Source organism: Notothenia rossii (genome assembly GCF_949606895.1).
Source record: "Notothenia rossii genome assembly, chromosome: 9".
NCBI lineage: Eukaryota > Metazoa > Chordata > Actinopteri > Perciformes > Nototheniidae > Notothenia > Notothenia rossii.
The window spans coordinates 58336920-58354546 of NC_136907.1; the positions used below are offsets into that span (position 1 = coordinate 58336920).

At 40.7% G+C, this 17627-nt stretch overlaps 1 protein-coding gene across 10 annotated transcripts in view; it reads right to left on the bottom strand.

Moving 5' to 3' along the window:
* astn1 (astrotactin 1) overlaps nucleotides 1-17627 on the bottom strand; it is a 474928-nt gene that overhangs the window by 305883 nt on the left and 151418 nt on the right. For all 10 annotated transcript variants that reach the window (XM_079652095.1, XM_079652090.1, XM_079652093.1 and 7 more), the window contains 2 exons: nucleotides 5848-5932; nucleotides 2994-3068 (listed from right to left, as the gene is read on the bottom strand). In XM_079652095.1, coding sequence (XP_079508221.1) covers nucleotides 2994-3068; nucleotides 5848-5932 — 160 coding nt within the window. The remainder of the gene's footprint in view (nucleotides 1-2993; nucleotides 3069-5847; nucleotides 5933-17627) is intronic.

Below are 17627 nucleotides of genomic sequence, written 5' to 3' on the forward strand. Positions count from 1 at the left end.
TTGGCCATGGGTGACAGCAGTGGGTAAAACTGTGCATTGTCTCTCCACCACTTCAAGAACTATACAGTTTTTTTTTTTGTACATGTAGCCCTGTAAATATGATGTTCTTTTGTGTTATCTGTTGTTTTATGTTCACCTTGTAACCTTGCTGCCATGTTGGACAGGTCTCCCTTGAAAAAGAGGTCGATGATCTCAATGGAACCATCTGGTTGAATAAAGGTTTAAAAAAAAAAATAATTCTTTAAATTATTATTATTTTTTTTAAATGTCATTTTAAAAAAAATTAAATGTTTTAAATCGCGGTATACTTTGTCGGTCTCACGACGGTATTGAGACATTTTCTTACCGCGATATCGCAATATTTGATATATCGTTACATCCCTACCTTTTTACATTCACTGCTATTTTATCAGTGCATCTTTTGGATTCAGTGGCGGCCGGCCCATAGGGGTGCTAGGGGCATTAAAAATAAAAATAAATAGTTTGTATTTTTATTTTTAATGAACAAGGTAAATATTATATAGTTGGTATCAGTAAAATGTATAATCTACAATAACATTTTGTTTAAAATTGTTTTACGATGTATAAAGTTACTGATAAGTCACATGTTTCCTGCCTGGCCACAGCGTGTATCATTACCCTCTCTCGTCTGGGCGGTAAGGAAGAGCCCTCAGCCAGAGCAGCAGCAGCCAACAAGCTGACTGTTGCTATCTGTATAGTATGCCGCCGAAACATAATTTCAGCCAATCAGCGTCGTCAGATCTGATGCTCAAAGGGCGCCCTGGCCTGTGTGTCAGTGAGTTGTTTGGACTCGTATCCAAGGTGACGCAGTAGTTGTCGAGGATGGCTGCGTCTGCAGGTGGAGACTCTGGTGCTAGTGGATCGCCGGAGCTGTAGATTAACATTTACATTCTTATTATAGTTGTAAAGGCAATGCCTGTGGCACCATGGAGCATACAGTGGGGCAAAAAATTATTTAGTCAGCCACCAATTGTGCAAGTTCTCCCACTTAAAAAGATGAGAGAGGCCTGTAATTTTCATCCTTTGGGCAACGAAGGAGTGGCTTCGTAAGAAGCATTTCAAGGTCCTGGAGTGGCCTAGCCAGTCTCCAGATCTCAACCCCATAGAAAATCTTTGGAGGGAGTTGAAAGTCTGTGTTGCCCAGCGACAGCCCCAAAACATCACTGCTCTCGAGGAGATCTGCATGGAGGAATGGGCCAAAAATACCAGCAACAGTGTGTGAAAACCTTGTGAAGACTTACAGAAAACGTTTGACCTCTGTCATTGCCAACAAAGGGTATATGACAAAGTATTGAGATTAACTTTTGTTATTGACCAAATACTTATTTTCCACCATAATTTGCAAATAAATTCTTTAAAAATCAGACAATGTGATTTTCTGGATTTTTTACAGGCCTCTGTCATCTTTTTAAGTGGGAGAACTTGCACAATTGGTGGCTGACTGAATACTTTTTTGCCCCACTGTATGTGTGGGTTGGACCTGCATTTTACAGGAAAGGAGTGAGCAGAGGGTGGAGTTGTCGATTCTTGTTCAGTTTTCATCTTCCTAACCCTCTCAGACTTTGAGTTGCGCGCGCTGCTAAAGAGACGCGCTATGGAAACCAAACAATGGTGTAGCTGTATTAAAGTCTTAGCGGAAACAGTCGTGAGTAAATCTGATTTTGTCAGAAATCGGGAGAAATATGACCCCGGGAGGAAACCGGGAGAGGGCAATGAAATCGGGAGTCTCCCGCGAAAATCGGGAGGGTTGGCAAGTATGACGCACGCACGCACGCACGCACGCACGCACGCACGCACGCACGCACGCACGCACGCACGCTGTCCACCAACTCCAGTGAGGAGAATCTGGCAGCTAAGTGTTTCACTCTATTTACCAGTTAGTTTCTTAACTGTGTCTGTCTGCTGTTTGGTGCTGGGCACAAAGCATATAAGAGTCTTTTAGCTTCTTTCTGTTTGTGGAGCATTAGGCAGCCCCCTTTAGGTGTCATTCGATACTAATACCCAGCTGCAAGGAGAGTGGCTGGACTTGCATGTGTTGGGTCGGCGCTAACACAAGTCCAAAGGGATGTCAATGTTGCTCTGAGTCTGTTTAATACAGGTAACATGTCTATCAACAATGCACGTTGTGACATGGCCTTCATGTGGACCAAACAGGTATTTTTTTACTCTTTGAAGATGTATGTATTTTGCACCCAGCAGCTCACGTTTTCAAGTTACATTCTGTCTTGCCCTTTTCCGTGCATCTTTGGCTGTACTATTAAAAAAGGCAACCAACTTTCCAGTTCTTTTGAGGGTGTCTGATTTTTTTCTTATATGTAAAAGAGGGGTAGTAGTGCAATTCTCTGTAATAAGAAAACCAGAACCAGGAAATGTGAAAAATGTTGTATTGACTGTTACATCTGCACTCCTTAATATAGAAGAAAAAAAGAAAAAGAAAAAAAGAGCAAAAATGTAATCTTAAACGTTGTCGTTTTCTTCTTTGGCCTTATAGCCACGGACCTAACACAGACTGGATTACGTTGTTTTTTGACTCCTTTTTTAGGAAAAACTGTACCGTTGTCCTATTGCTGAGGACATTGAGACTCACACTTTCAAAACAATTCTTATTACCCGATAATTAATTTATGTTTTCCAAATTGAATTCTCTTTTCTAATCAATCAAAAAACTCACTGTTCTAAAATTAATCAAAATGTAACGATTATTTGACCTGAGAGGAAATAAAGTGGCCTATGTTTTTCTTCTATTTGAGCAACTAATTTCCCATTCTATTACACCTCTAAAACAAAACATAGCTACAGAAGGCGTTCCACAGCCAGAGCTCACCATTCTCCCTTAATCATGAGAGAGAGAGAAATCAAAGCTAGCATAACCAGAGTTATAACGAGAAGTTTGACTGCGCGATCTTTTGTGCAGCACCAAGGAAACATGTAGCGGGATAAAAAAAACAAAGTTCTGTGAAGTTCACCCTTACCTGAAAATGCGATCAGAGGGCTGTTCCCCCATCACAAGATCAAACCCGCGCTGGAAGATGGTGTAAGGCCAGGGACTGACATTGATAAAAGAAGAGATCAGAGGAAGAGACAAAAACAGAGGAGAGAGAATAAAACTGTGTGTTAAAATCAAAGAGTGAGATGTGCACCCATCCTCCTAATATAAACCCTGCTAAAATCACAGGCCCGTGTTTCAGTGTCTCGCTTCGAGTCATTCCCGCCTTCCGGAGCCCCCGAAAAATCGCAAGCAGCTTTACGATGTGTGCTCTGTGTAAACATGCTGATTGAAAAATGTGTTCTGCAGCAGCTGACATGCAATGTGACTTTGGCTCATATCTGTTTACCAGGGGAGGGGACAAGAGAGGATGACAGAATGGGAGAAGGGGCACAGAGCGGGGGGGTGGGGTGAGGAAGAGGGTGACAGAGAGAACAGACAAGGGGGAAAAAACTCAGAGAGAGAGTAAGAGAGGAACATGGGGGGGAGGAGGCTGATACCAAGAGGCAGAAGTGATAGAGGGAGAATGATGGAGATTAATGGGGAGTGGCAGCTCGGGGACTAAACAGTCTGCAAAGTGAGAGTATGAGGAGGAGAAGTGACAGGGTCCCGATGTCATTTTGAGAAAACTCCTACACTACAGTAAGCCAAAAGAACATCGGGGAAGAGGGAGAGACACCTCCATGCCACAGGCTGTGGTCATTAAACATTTAGGTCACCCCAGGGTGCCCACTCTGTCACGCAGAGACAGGGGACACAGGGGGAGCGCCGTGGAAATGAGATACAGAGGGGGCACAGTAGGGTGGTCTAACGGAAACATTCAGATGTATACAATAATGATGACCACAATAATTCTGTGTTTTGAACGTTCACTCAGGTCGGAATGGGTAACAAAGGAAGTGATATTTAAAATAGTATGCTTTAGTTCTGAGTATTTGTTTTCCCATATCATATTTTACCTGTTTCAATCATCTTTCCTGTGTGTTTTGAGCTTGATAACTAATTTGCTGGCAACTTGGGCAGTGTTGCAGATTAATATCTAAATAAATCATTTTGGGGTCATTCATCTAAATACAGTAAATAATGGTAAAATGGAATACATGACACACTTGAAATGTTATCTGGAATACATTATAATTGTAGAGTGATGAAATAATGAAGAATTTAATAATATGTAAACTGTTAATCAAAATGTATTTATTGTGCATTTACAGTAAACTGTCAATGAATTAAATCTTAATGAACACTTGTATGTGACTTTTTGGTATGTTTCTTTCGGTCATGCTGAATCACAACATGTTATTGCTTGTATTTATTTCCTAATTGTTGCCTGCCATTATCTTTTCAGCAAGTGATCAATTAGGTTACATGCTTATATCATTGTACACTTGCACATTATTTGATGAAACATTTCTATAAATAATTTTCAATACTTGAAAATGGTTCACAAATCAATTATTTGTCTTGGATATTTGTTTTCTGTAAATAAATATTGGACAAAAAGTGGTGCTTCATCCAAAAATGTAATAACAATCATATAAAATCACATTGATATCATGGTATCAGTAATATGGCACAACCTCTGACACTTAAAAATGTGTGTCTTTTTACAGTATATGGTAGAATTATTGTGTAGAATTAAACTCATTTCATCATAATCTCGTTATTCTCGCATGGTTTGTGGGATATAAGTGGGAACTCCCCTGTACCTCCACACTACTGTCTTATTGATGTGAGCAGAACTCTCTGGGACAGTGGCACCTTGAGTGGTGACCCGGTGTATGGCACTGTGGCTGGGGTGTTAGCCAAATGTCAAGGACTTTTTAAACAGCAGATGTGAACCCAATTAAGCGTTTATATGACTTCCCGGGATGGGGCCTGAAACAGCGTTTGTTAATGCCAAGAGGTATCAAGTAATCAGTTGAAATCCTTTTTTGTAATATAGAGGAAGTGACCTTGCACCTAAAGAAATGGGCAGCCCCAAAAGGTTGATAAAGCTCCAATAACTTTACTGAGTCACTATCAACCTAAAAAATTATTTCATAATGGTGCTAAAGTACACACAACTGTCTTTTTAGGACTGTGTCGTATAATGGGTTAAAAGGAACTCCAACAGTTTAAAACATAAAGATGGAATTACTCTTCATTCGTGCAGTACTTCTCAGACAATTAAAATATTCATTAAATTGCTGGATTACCAGAGTTTACAAATAGATATACAAAGCACAGCATTGTGATGCGTTCAGCCAGGCATTACGATGTAGTTAGTATGGCTTCTTTGAAAGCTTTAAACCTTTAGGTCAGTTCAAATTAAGTTTAATTTGTTTGTGAAGCACATTTAATAACAAAGAGTGCTTTGACCATGACAGAACCTAATTAAAGCAATGCTACAGTTTTAACCTAACCTTAACCTACAATAACACTTGTCAAGACATGGAGTACACATTATCACATTACACAAACTAATGGTAAAATAAAATTCATTTTAGTATAATTCATAATTACTTAACACCTAATCTTTATCATATTGTTTGTTTACAATAAAAAATAACTATTAACTTAAGTTTGAATAAAGAAGTGTTACAGCACTAAAACTCTGTATTTTATGAATAATCTATGTGTTTAGTTGTGTATGAATATATACTTCCTGCAGCTTGTCTGATACAGAAAATGAATTGGCATTGGCAACATCACAGCTCCGTTTGATTAATCTGTTGAACCAAATGGATGGCCTTGTTGGATGTGTAGGAGGATTCCCTTGTTGTAAATGAGTTTTCTACCATTCCCTCTGCTTGATAATGAGCATCATAAAGCATCATGAGGTGATTATTAGAACTTACCCCTGATTGGGCCCCCACTCACTGCGGATGCAGAGGTGCTTATGGACCGGGTCCTTCATGTAGCCGTCGAGGCAGAGGCATGCTCCTGCAGACAGAAAGGCACTGATTCAATCATGTGTTCATTAAAGTCATGCGTTTTTAATTCATTGGAGAATCCTCTTTGCTCCTCTCCTTTAAAATTAACTCCATGAGAGATATCCCAAAGATGATCTTCCTCAGGCAGTTAGAAAACTCTTAATCATCTCTTATTTTTAATGATGCAGTCGTAATCTTTTCAGCTATTTGCCATATTCTTTGTCCACATTTATTCCATAGACGCTCACAAAGTTTTCCAGCTGGAGTGCTTTAAAAGTCGCTGTTCTATAAATGTCAATTAATGGCCAATGGCATCAAATGAAAGCTCCCCGCTGTTCATCATGCCAATGAATCGTTTTATGACAGGTTTGATGAGGACACAATGTGTGTAACTCTGGCACACTACCACACTGGTATAAAAGAAACCGTACTGAAAGACTGCAGTCATTCCATAGAGCTCATTCGGCATGAAAGGTTTTCTGACCTTTTTAGCGAAGAGTCAGAACGTATCTCACTTACGTTTAGTATGTCTTGAGCTAATTTCTTGCAACAATGCAAACCGAAGAGCTCCTTTTCCAAATAATGCTACTACGTCTTTAGTCTTATACTTTACTACTATCAAATAAAAGCACAACACCTAAAAATGTCTTTGAATTACTGCAGTCAACTCCCAATGTGGTTTAATTCACAGTACTGGTGTTTTGATTCATTTACAATACTTTCATTATTTAAAGAGAAAATGCATTTAAAATTCCTTATTCCGTCCACAATAGACTTTTGGGTTAGCGGTTCGTTTGGGTCGGTGTGAACACAGTTTGCTAGTGAACTCTGGAGCGGTTCATCGCTGGTGTGAACGCAGTCCGCACCAAAACACAGGAAGCGTAGGATTAACGTAACACAAGAGCGCGGATGTCTTCAAAATCTTTAGCGAAAGAGTGAAGCAGAAGGAATTGTTGAACAGTGTCGTGTAAAGTAAAAATGATCCGTCAACTATACATAAAAGTCAGAGCCACCTGTCGACGGTGAAACCTCCGCCTTACTGCTGAACATCTCTCATTATATGTGTTATAATGTTTTTTCGCACGTTGTCTGATGAGCCTTCAGCTAGAGTCTGTTGATATGCTCTCAGCTCCATTAACAGCAGTATGAAAATAACCTGCCAATGCTCCATGGCGGAGGCTCCGGTAGAAATTGCAGGGATTCGCGTTTTTACCCCCTTAATGTCTGAACAATTGTTGAACAGCATTTCCGTGCGCATGACTTGTGTTTAAAGTTTATAGTTTGAGTTTTGCCCGTGTGAATGCAAACCGAACGCAAACTGTTGTTTGGTGCGCAACAGAGAAGGTGTGAATTATTTTTTGTGTTTTATTATTATTACATTTTATTATTTATTTATTTATTTAATTATTAGGTGTGAATGCGACCTAAGAAAGCCATCGAAGATGTTGAACTATTGAGGCTGATTACCACTGGCATCTTTACGGCTGGCTGGCATAATACTTGTTAACTCATCAGCTTTCAATGAAGAAACAAACCAATAAACTTTCAGTTCTTCAGTATTTCCTATTTATTCAGCTTGATTTCTTGAATTGATATGAGACAGCAGAAAGGAGAGGGACTCGGTTTTATGGCAAGTTGGTAATTGTCTGTCTGATATGTCGCACAAAAAACAACTTTCTTTTTGTTAAGAGAAGGAAAGAAAAAACAATGATCTGACTTTGAAAGGAGCGACAGTTCTCAATTTGGAACTTGTATGTGTAGTTGATATTGAGAAAATGTTTTACCCTTATAATGCTTTCAGGTTTTGAACTGCAACACATAGTTACACTTACATGATTTACTGTAAATCAGACAAAACATCAGATATTGTGAGTGTAATTTGAGTGTTGAAGAAAATAAAAATATATAGATATGGTTCTTCTTGGTCACTTAAACAATTAAAATTACTACCAGATATCCCAATAGACTCTGAATCCTTGTTCCAAATGTCTCAATTTAACAGAGTCCATTTTTCAGTTATCTGGCTGGATAAGTGCCTCCACTTCCTAAATGGGAATTAATTAAGTTGATGATTTGTATAATGGACAGATAATTGGCACTGTCCATATTTACTAAAGTAAAGCTTTCTGTGGACTCCAAAAAATCAATCATAACATGCAACACTGCTCAACTGTGGCTGGCTACAAACAGTGTGATTATCTAAAACTGTTAGAATACCCCAGTTTGAAGACCCCAAGTGGGATTGTTTGATATTAAAAGTCCACTATTATATTGTTTTTTATCAATATATTATAGTTATACAAAACATGTCTGAAGTGTTTGGCTCGAAATACCCAACAGATCATGCATTGTACAGCCCCATAAACCCCTCTGTTTCAGTCCTGTTTCAAAAGTGCTGATTCTCTGTCTACTTTAGATGAAAATAAGGTGCCACTCCCAATAGGCGCTTTCACACCAAGTACTTTTCCCAGGAATAGATCCCAGAACTTTTATTTCCTGGAACTATCTAGTAGATCGCGTTCACACCGGAATAAGTTCCTGAGGTAGCCGCTGACGTTGTTTTTTTTCCTTTCTTCTTCTTCTTCTTCTTCTTCTTCTTCTTCTTCTTCTTCTTCTTCTTCTTTAGGTTTACTGGCAGGCCGCAAACAACTTCACGGCGTATACTGCCACCTGAAGTCCCCAGCCGGAAGTCCCCAGACTTGGGGTCTGGCCTTCCGAGTAAATCGCCAGAAGCGCCGACAGCTCCTAATCACTCCATCGCTCCCATGTTTTCTTTTGTGTTGCCATAAGTTAGTCTCTCTGCGTTGGTGCGCTGGGCTAATGCTAATGCGAGCAAATCAAATGGCATTTTACGGGGCGTGGTTTGCAATTCGCCCAGCCAATCAGAAATTGGAACCTTTTTCTGCAGGAAAGTCCCTGCTCTCTAGCAGGGACTACAAAGGGCAGGTCACCCTTGAAAAATAGATATTTTGATCTCAAGGGGCTTTCACCTGGTTAAATAAAGGCTACAAACAAGGGGTGAAAAGGTTCTAATTCCAGATATTTTTGGTGTGAACGCAAAATCCCAGGAACTATCGAAACTATTCCTGGGAAAAGTACTCCGGTGTGAACACGCCTATTGGTGCTCTAGGAGGGGATTCAGGTGATAAGGTGGGCGGGGGTTGGCTTGGTTGGTTATTGGCTAATGGTTACACAAGCCAAAAAATCGTTATGACATCATAAAGTGTCCGAAATCTGATCAGCTCATTTTCAGACGGGTTTTTATTAATGCTGTCAAAATTATCGCGTTAACGGTGGTAATTAATTTTTTTAATTAATTGCGTTCAAATATTTAACGCATTTAAAGCATGTGCAGAATGGCCCGCCCCATACATCCCACCAGTGGCAGCACTGGGTTAGGCTACAGCCATACCAAGAAATGGCTTAGCCCCACCATGAAAAATGATGTTAAAGTAAGCAAAATAAAGTCCGCCAACTCGCGCGGAGTAAATTGCACAGACAGCAGTTAGTAAGATTGATTTCAGTAGCCACTTGTCTGGAAATACCGAAGACTAGAAACGCTTTTGAAAACTTTTGTCACGTAGTGATCGTCTTCTCAATAGAACATCTTTGATAATGTCTTCTGGCCAATCAGAATCAAGATGACGGCGTGGTGTTTTTGCAGGAAGTCCTGACGGAGAATACTTTTGCTGTAGTACATCTCTATATACATCGATACAACATTACGTGTTGATAGAAATCAACACGTAATGAAATAAGACCCCAAGGTTTGATGATTGATAGGTGTGTGGGCTGTCTTTCATTTTGACACACAGAAAAATGTTATAATAAACATCCATACTGTATGTTAAATGGATATATCCGCCTTCTTTCATTTATCTTTCCATTCCCACATCAATATACATAAAGAAATGGCATATTTTGGACATAGTTCGAATGGTGATTAATCATGATTAATTAATTTTTAAGCTGTGATTAATCTGATTAAACATTTTAATCGTTTGACAGCCCTAGTTTTTATATAAATGGAAAAGTGAGCGAATATCTTTTCCTGAAACTTTCAGAATCTCTTTACACAGAGGGGACACATGTTTATGTATACAAGACATGAAAAAGTGGATTTTGGATACTAGGTGACCTTTAAGACTACATATTTCTAAGATTGATATACTAATCTCCATTTCATATTTATAAAAAAACTTCTACCTCACCAATGAGACTAAGATTACTGAGCGGAGGGATATGGATGCTACATGTTGGCATCTTCCTGATGAGTGAATCCTTTTAGCAAAGAACAGTGAAGCATCAGCTTGTTGTCCTGCTGTCAGCACCCAGGAGAATTGCCAGCCTTGACTTTGCTCAGTATGAGTGATGGGGCCTCATCTTTGGTTTAGAGGGTTACTCAGGGGTAACATGCTCTGCTCATGCTCAATCGGAGGCATGTGAAGGGCACAGGCCCTGGGCTTATACACCACTGCTAATGGAAAAGGTCAACTGTCAGCACCTGACAGGCTAAAGGAAATCATTGTCTCTGATTTTCCTGCTCACTTTATTAGAATAATACAAAGAAAATGACAAAAGAAATATCAGATTTGTTTTACATGTTTTGTATTTGATAACACTCACAATCTTTGTGTGATCATCACTTTCGATTGTGTCAAGGGTTACGTCCAAGATCTGAAGGGGTTTTGAATGAGAAACTAGAAGAATAAAAACTAAACATTAGGATATAGTGAATACTTAAGTGTCTTTTAAAATAAGTAATGATGCTCAAGCAGTAACTATGAGAGCTTACTTGAGTTAACAAAGCAGAGTAATAAAGAGAAAATAAATGCTTTGGAGGAAAGCAAATCTTGTTTATTGCTATTGGGTTTTATTTTCATGTTGAAAAGATCAGGTTTTATTAAAACCAAGAGTTTAGCCACTTGATCCAAACCAAGCACTCTGACGGATAATGGTCCCTATTGTGATGTAGAACCATAGAGTGGAAACTGAAAAGTATTCATATATATAAGTGGTTGTGGATATATTTAGTTTTTATTTTCAAAGAACGTTTGGTTAATTTGTTTAAAACCTGTCTGAAGGTTAGCATATAGACCTGCTGCATCGAAATCACTCGCATTGACCCGAAGACAGATTTTGAGTTGTATACAGTACACTGTTGGAAAGTGGAGATTCCTAGCTTTCTAATGATATCAGGATTGTTTTTGTACTCAAAATATTAAGCAAAATATGTCACATTATATAATGACTGTTACCGAGTCATCATTTTGAGAAAAAGGCCTTCATTACATTTTTTACATTACATTGCATTTAGCTGACGCTTTTATCCAAAGCGACTTACAATAAGTGCATTCGACCAGGAAGATACAACCTTTAAGAAAACAGAATCATATAAGTACATCAGGTTTCATAGAGCCAAACATTTCAAGTGCTACTCAACTGGCATTTAGAAAGCCAGCCCTTTATTAGTATATAAGTGCTTTGTTAGTAATTCTATCGCTCGAAGTGGAGTCTAAAGAGATGAGTTTTCAGTTTGCGTCGGAAGATGTGTAAGCTATCTGCTGTCCTGATTTCAATGGGGAGCTCATTCCACCATTTTGGAGCCAGGATAGCAAACCCACGTGTTTTTGCTGACGGGAACTTGGGTCCCCCTCGCAGTGCGGGTGCAGCGAGCTGTTTGGCTGATGCAGAGCGGAGTGCACGTGCTGGGGTGTACGGTTTAACCATGTCCTGGATGTAGGAAGGGCCAGATCCATTCGCAGCATGGTACGCAAGTACCAGTGTCTTGAAGTGGATTCTAGCAGTTACTGGAAGCCAGTGAAGGGAGCGGAGGAGCGGTGTGGTGTGGGAGAATTTGGGAAGGTTGAAGACCAGACGAGCCGCTGCATTCTGGATGAGCTGCAGAGGTCGGATGGCACATGCAGGTAGACCAGCCAGGAGGGAGTTGCAGTAGTCTAGGCGTGAGATGACGAGAGCCTGGACCAGAATCTGCGCTGATGTCTGGGTCAGCTGGGGACGTATCCTCCTGATGTTGTAAAGCGTGTATCTGCAGCAGCGGGTTGTAGCAGCGATGTTTGCAGTGAAGGACAGTTTGTTATCTAGGACCACACCCAGATTCCTTGCAGTCTGAGTCGGGGAAACAACAGAGGTGCCGATGTTGATTGTTAGGTCAAGAGTGGGACAATCTTTTCCCGGAAGGAAGAGCAGTTCAGTCTTGTCAAGGTTGAGCTTGAGGTGATGAGCAGACATCAAAGTTTCCTCTTCTCTGGAATCCATCGATCTGATTGATTATTAGCAGAGCAAATGATCAAAGTAGTACGGAGGGAATATATTTTCGTTTGGATTACTGGTCTGGGGGAAGCTCGCGAGTGTGTGTGTGTACTAGGGCTACATGGTTTGGGGAAATAATGTAATTGCAATTTTTCTGAGAAATATTGCGATTGTGATTAGATTTGCGATATTTGTTTTTAAGCGGCCCAATGGAAGTTTATTGTAAAATGCGGCCATATCTCCGGCTAGGAAGGTCGCATCAACATGCTCCCGTCTATAGCACCCCCGCAGCCCGAGCTACGAGTGAAAGAACTAAACTTACATGAAACTTCCGTTGGGTTGCTTTAAAGTCAAGCTTCAGTTTAATATTCACCCTGTAATAGATGTAAAACATGTGATGGAGCATTAGTAACCTGACTCAGATGGTTTGTTTCACCAAACCATCTAGGAAAGCTCCATTGGAAGCCATTTGGAAAGGGCAGACACTTTCAAAAATACTTGGCAGGTGATTGGATCAATCTGTCTATCACCTTCTATCATGGGCCACTTCTGATTGGTTAACAATGGCTGGTACATGTGGAGCACAACACTTCTGATTGGTGTGGATGACTGACACACAAGACATTTTTGTTTTTTTTTAATTAAAAAATTAAAAAGTTTAACAAAAAATTGCAGGCTTTGCGATAATCGCATTATTTCAATTCGCAATTTCGATTTAAAATCGATTAATTGTTAAGCCCTAGTCTGTACGTGTGAGTTTGTGCATTTTTGTGTGTGTGTATTGTGTTTCTTTCCCGGGGAAAACACTCACGAGAAACACCGGCTGTTGTTATGCCTGCTGTGACGTCAAGTTACTCCGTTCTCCGCTTGTAATCATGCCGTTACAAGCTTCAAAGTTGTATTTATCATCATTTGCCGAAACAAGTTTCATTATTCTCAAAGTCAAGACTTTGTTTATTTGAAATCAGATGAAAACAAACTGTCACGGACCCTGTCGTGTTATCTATGATTACTATACGCCTTACATTCAAGATTTCAGCCGGAGGGAGGGGGAGCTGCGCTGCGGAAGAGCAGAGTGGCGAGTGAGAGCTGTCATCTTCCCTTTACAAGCTTTTTTTACGCAAATCCACGTTTATTTTTTAAATGAGCCGTTGCGACTTCCAACGGGTCACATATATTTGTATTGTACTATTTAGCAATTGATATTGACATTTAATAATGGTCTGGAGTCCTTTCTCTTAGTGCATAGAGCTCAAAGGGCTTAGTTAAATTATTCAAATGTCTGCTATGCCCTTTCAACTTTATGGAAATATATAGAATGTTTTTTTCTTTTTTAATCACCTTAATGATATTGTGCAGGAGCTAAAAAGCTCCTCCTCACAGTTCTGAACATAATTGCTATATTGCCGCTTTGTTTAAATGTACAGTGAAAGAGCTATGACACTAGCAAGTCAATTTGACAAGTTTAAAAAAAATAAAAAATGCCAGAGCAGCACTGAGTTGACAGGAGCTGTAGCATTTCAATTTGATTTGTTGCACAGCTGCGGAAGAATGCTAAGCTCCTCATCTTGCTTTAATTGCTGCTTCATCGCACTAAGGTCACGGCACTCAGTTCCAACTTGTTTTACACTCAAGGTGTTACATTCCCTAATTGCCAAATATGCAGGCGCTGAGCCAGTTTCTAAGCTTCACAGTTTATTTTTGATCATGTCCCTACACAGCTATATGTCACCTTTTCAAACTCATAGAACAGAAGTGTAGGTAAAACGAGAAAAAATATAGATTTCCCTAAAATAGCATGGAACTCTTGAACTGCTGTGTGGGCAGCAGTGGCTGTACAGCTTCTCTTTATGCACTGTTGTGTGCAAAATTATTCAACTCATCAGGAAAATATCCACACAACGATCCATTATGCTGTCACATTAATCAAGCCAGTATGTTATGCAGTGCAAACATGCGTTTCCAGAGGGACTAATACCTCATTCACACCAACGCAACTCCGGTTCAAGCTCCGTGCTAGAGCTTTTCAGGTTCAGAACCAGGATCAGGAGGATACGTCCCCAGCTGACCCAGAAATCAGCGCAGGTTCTGGTCAAGGCTCTCGTCATCTCACGCCTAGACTACTGCAACTCCCTCCTGGCTGGTCTACCTGCATGTGCCATCCGACCTCTGCAGCTCATCCAGAATGCAGCGGCTCGCCTGGTCTTCAACCTTCCTAAATTCTCCCACACCACGCCGCTCCTCCGCTCCCTTCACTGGCTTCCGGTAACTGCTAGAATCCACTTCAAGACACTGGTACTTGCGTACCATGCTGCGAATGGATCTGGCCCTTCCTACATCCAGGACATGATTAAACCGTACACCCCAGCACGTGCACTCCGCTCTGCACCGGCCAAACAGCTCGCTGCACCCGCACTGCGAGGGGGACCCAAGTTCCCATCAGTAAAAGCACTTGGGTTTGCTATCCTGGCTCCAAAATGGTGGAATGAGCTCCCCATTGAAATCAGGACAGCAGATAGCTTACTCATCTTCCGGCGCAGACTGAAAACTCATCTCTTTCGACTCCACTTTGAGCGATAGAATTACTAACAAAGCACTTATATACTAATAAAGGACTAGCTTTTCTAAAGCCAGTTGAGTAGCACTTGAAATGTTTGGCTCTACAGTATGAAACCTGATGTACTTATATGATTCTGTTGTCTTCAAAGTTGTATCTTCCTGGTCGAATGCACATATTGTAAGTCGCTTTGGATAAAAGCGTCAGCTAAATGCAATGTAATGTAATGTAATGCAATAATGTAATGTAAAGAACCGGTTCTTCGGTTTAGCTCCGGCTCTTTTCACACTGCCCAGAGTCCGACTGGTGCTGCGTCATTGCGTCATCGTTTGCGTCATGACGTAACTGTTTGCGAGCCTGCTTCATAAAGCCAAACCGTGCGGAAACCCCTCACAGCTGACACCGACAACAACGACAATGGTCGATTGTGCTCCAGCTTCCTCTGTACCTCTTCGGAAGACCAGATTCCCAGTAGGTAGCTGGTCTCTTCAGTGGACCACTGCTGCTTGTTAAGTTTCTCCATCGTTGTGTACAAACTGGGTAAAACGCGGGCTTTTTGTTGTTGTTCAGGAGTTGATCCCGCCCGTGCCCCTGCCCCCGCCTCGACGTAAGCGTGACGGATGTGGTGCTTTTGCTCTGGCCGGACAATTTTTTGGTGCTTGAAACGAACCGGATTCCGGAGCTAAGAGGCTGCTCCGCTGCAGTGTGAAGAGGAAAACCCGGTGCTTTTTAAGGTCCAGCTCCGAACCGGCCCTCAAACACCGTTGGTGTGAATGAGGTATGAGTGTCCATTCTTGTTTCCTATAGTCCCACACACATTCTAAAAAGGGGGGAAAAAGGTTGTGCCTGTAAACATAAGCACTCAAAGCGCCCAGGTTTAACGCCTAAAGGGAAGAACGACGTGTTAAAATATCCGGCGCCTCGTTTAAAGTCTTATGGCACCTACAAACGGCGTGCGTTGCCGCTTCAACGCTTCTGCCCGTTCACTTTGAATGGGGTGACGTCACGCCTCGCCGAACTGCATTGTGGGAGCAAAGCGTAGATTTTCTCGCGGTGCATTCTGCAAAAGTAGAGCAATGTTCTACTTTTGACGCTTCGATGGAGGCGTCAGCCAATCGAATCATATGCCAGTATAAGCGCTAGCCAATCAAACCGCGTGCTTGTGTGTCTAGGGCGGGAGATTCATTTGATTGGTTGTTGGTCGAGTTTCAGCCCCCCCCCGCCGGCAAGCGACAACGCACGCCGCCGTGTGTAGGGGCCGTTACAGGAGCAGCACCGGTATTGTTGAAGCACATTTCCATTTTCATCACCATATCCCACAGCAGAAAATGAGGATGGAGTTTAAGCTATCTATAGCACCTTAGCAATCTCCCTGCAGCCCACACACACTTTCACTCACTGTCACTGTCACACACAGGCACACGTATGCAGAACGGTTTCATTAGGAATGCATCATGAGAAATACAATACAATCACCAAAGCCTTCGCTGCTAGTACTGATGGTCCATACATCATTTTTAGAGGAGTGGGCACAGTGTTGGTTTGGGTGTGTGGGTGAGACGCAGAAATTATTCCAAGAAAGGAAGGCATGAGACACACTGGCTCAGCCTTTTGATTCATTTAAAAGGTCTCAGAACTCACTCTTGCCCAGGGCAGGGCTGGGCTGCTGAATAATGGATGGGTAAACAAGGGAGACACTTCCCCACCTCCTTTAAATGTAAGATTTTTCCCTGAATTTAAAGTTTGAGTGACAAACTGGCAGAGAAATTACAAACCGGAATAATCTACAACCAAAATGTATCATTCTGGACACTTTTTGCCTTCCAAAAGATATGGATCATGCTGATTTGAGCAACTGATATGTGAGACCCGAAATTAGCTTACAAGTCATAAAAGAAATACTGTCATTTTAACTTCAGATGAGTATTTTTTAAGCAACAACAAACCCTCGGATTCTCATTTAAGGCTTACTTCATAAAATAATTGTTCATCAAGAAACTCATGTGAAGTTTCATATTTTATGTCCCATATTTCCTAGCCGTTTTTTCTTTAATCCAGGGCTATTTTTACACGTGAAAGCTTGTTTTTGCAAGGCAGAACGCTAATGTTGATGCCTCTACGGATACAAAGAACGTGTCATCTTTATCGTCTTACTTTGAAAATGTTTTGTGATCAAAACGTTAAAACGCTAAGAGCTTATGTTTGACAGCGTATCATTGAGATGCCGGTTTTAATATCTTCTTGAATGATAAGGAACGTAAAGTCCCCTTGATCAATATTAAAAACAGTGTGTGAATAATGACACCATATATGCTGTTAAGTATTGGTGACATCCATGGAGTGAAATCTACTTGCAGACATGAGGAATTTTAAAGGACTTGTTAAAACAACGAGTTGTATTATATTATTCTGTTTTACAGTCTCCCACTTTCTTCATAGTGAATAGGGAGTGAGAGAAGATCAAAATGTATTGACTGGTGGAGAGTGATAAAGAGCTTGTTAAACAACACAATATTCTATAATGATGTTTTATCAGAGCACTGTTCTCATCATTTGGAGTTGGGTATGTAGCTTGAACAAAACATGTTGTACAGTAGCTGCAACTGGACCTTATTCCATGTGTTTGTTGGTATTTCATATAATGTACTACAACATAATTAGTGCGAATGCTGTTTACAGCATTCCACTATAGTTCTTCAAATCTTTATTAGTGCGAATGCTGTTTACAGCATTCCACTATAGTTCTTCAAATCTTTATTAGTGCGAATGCTGTTTACAGCATTCCACTATAGTTCTTCAAATCTTTATTCTTCCCCTTATTTCAGCCAATACTTTGGCACTCCCTAACTTCAGCTTATTTTCAGCTACAGAAACC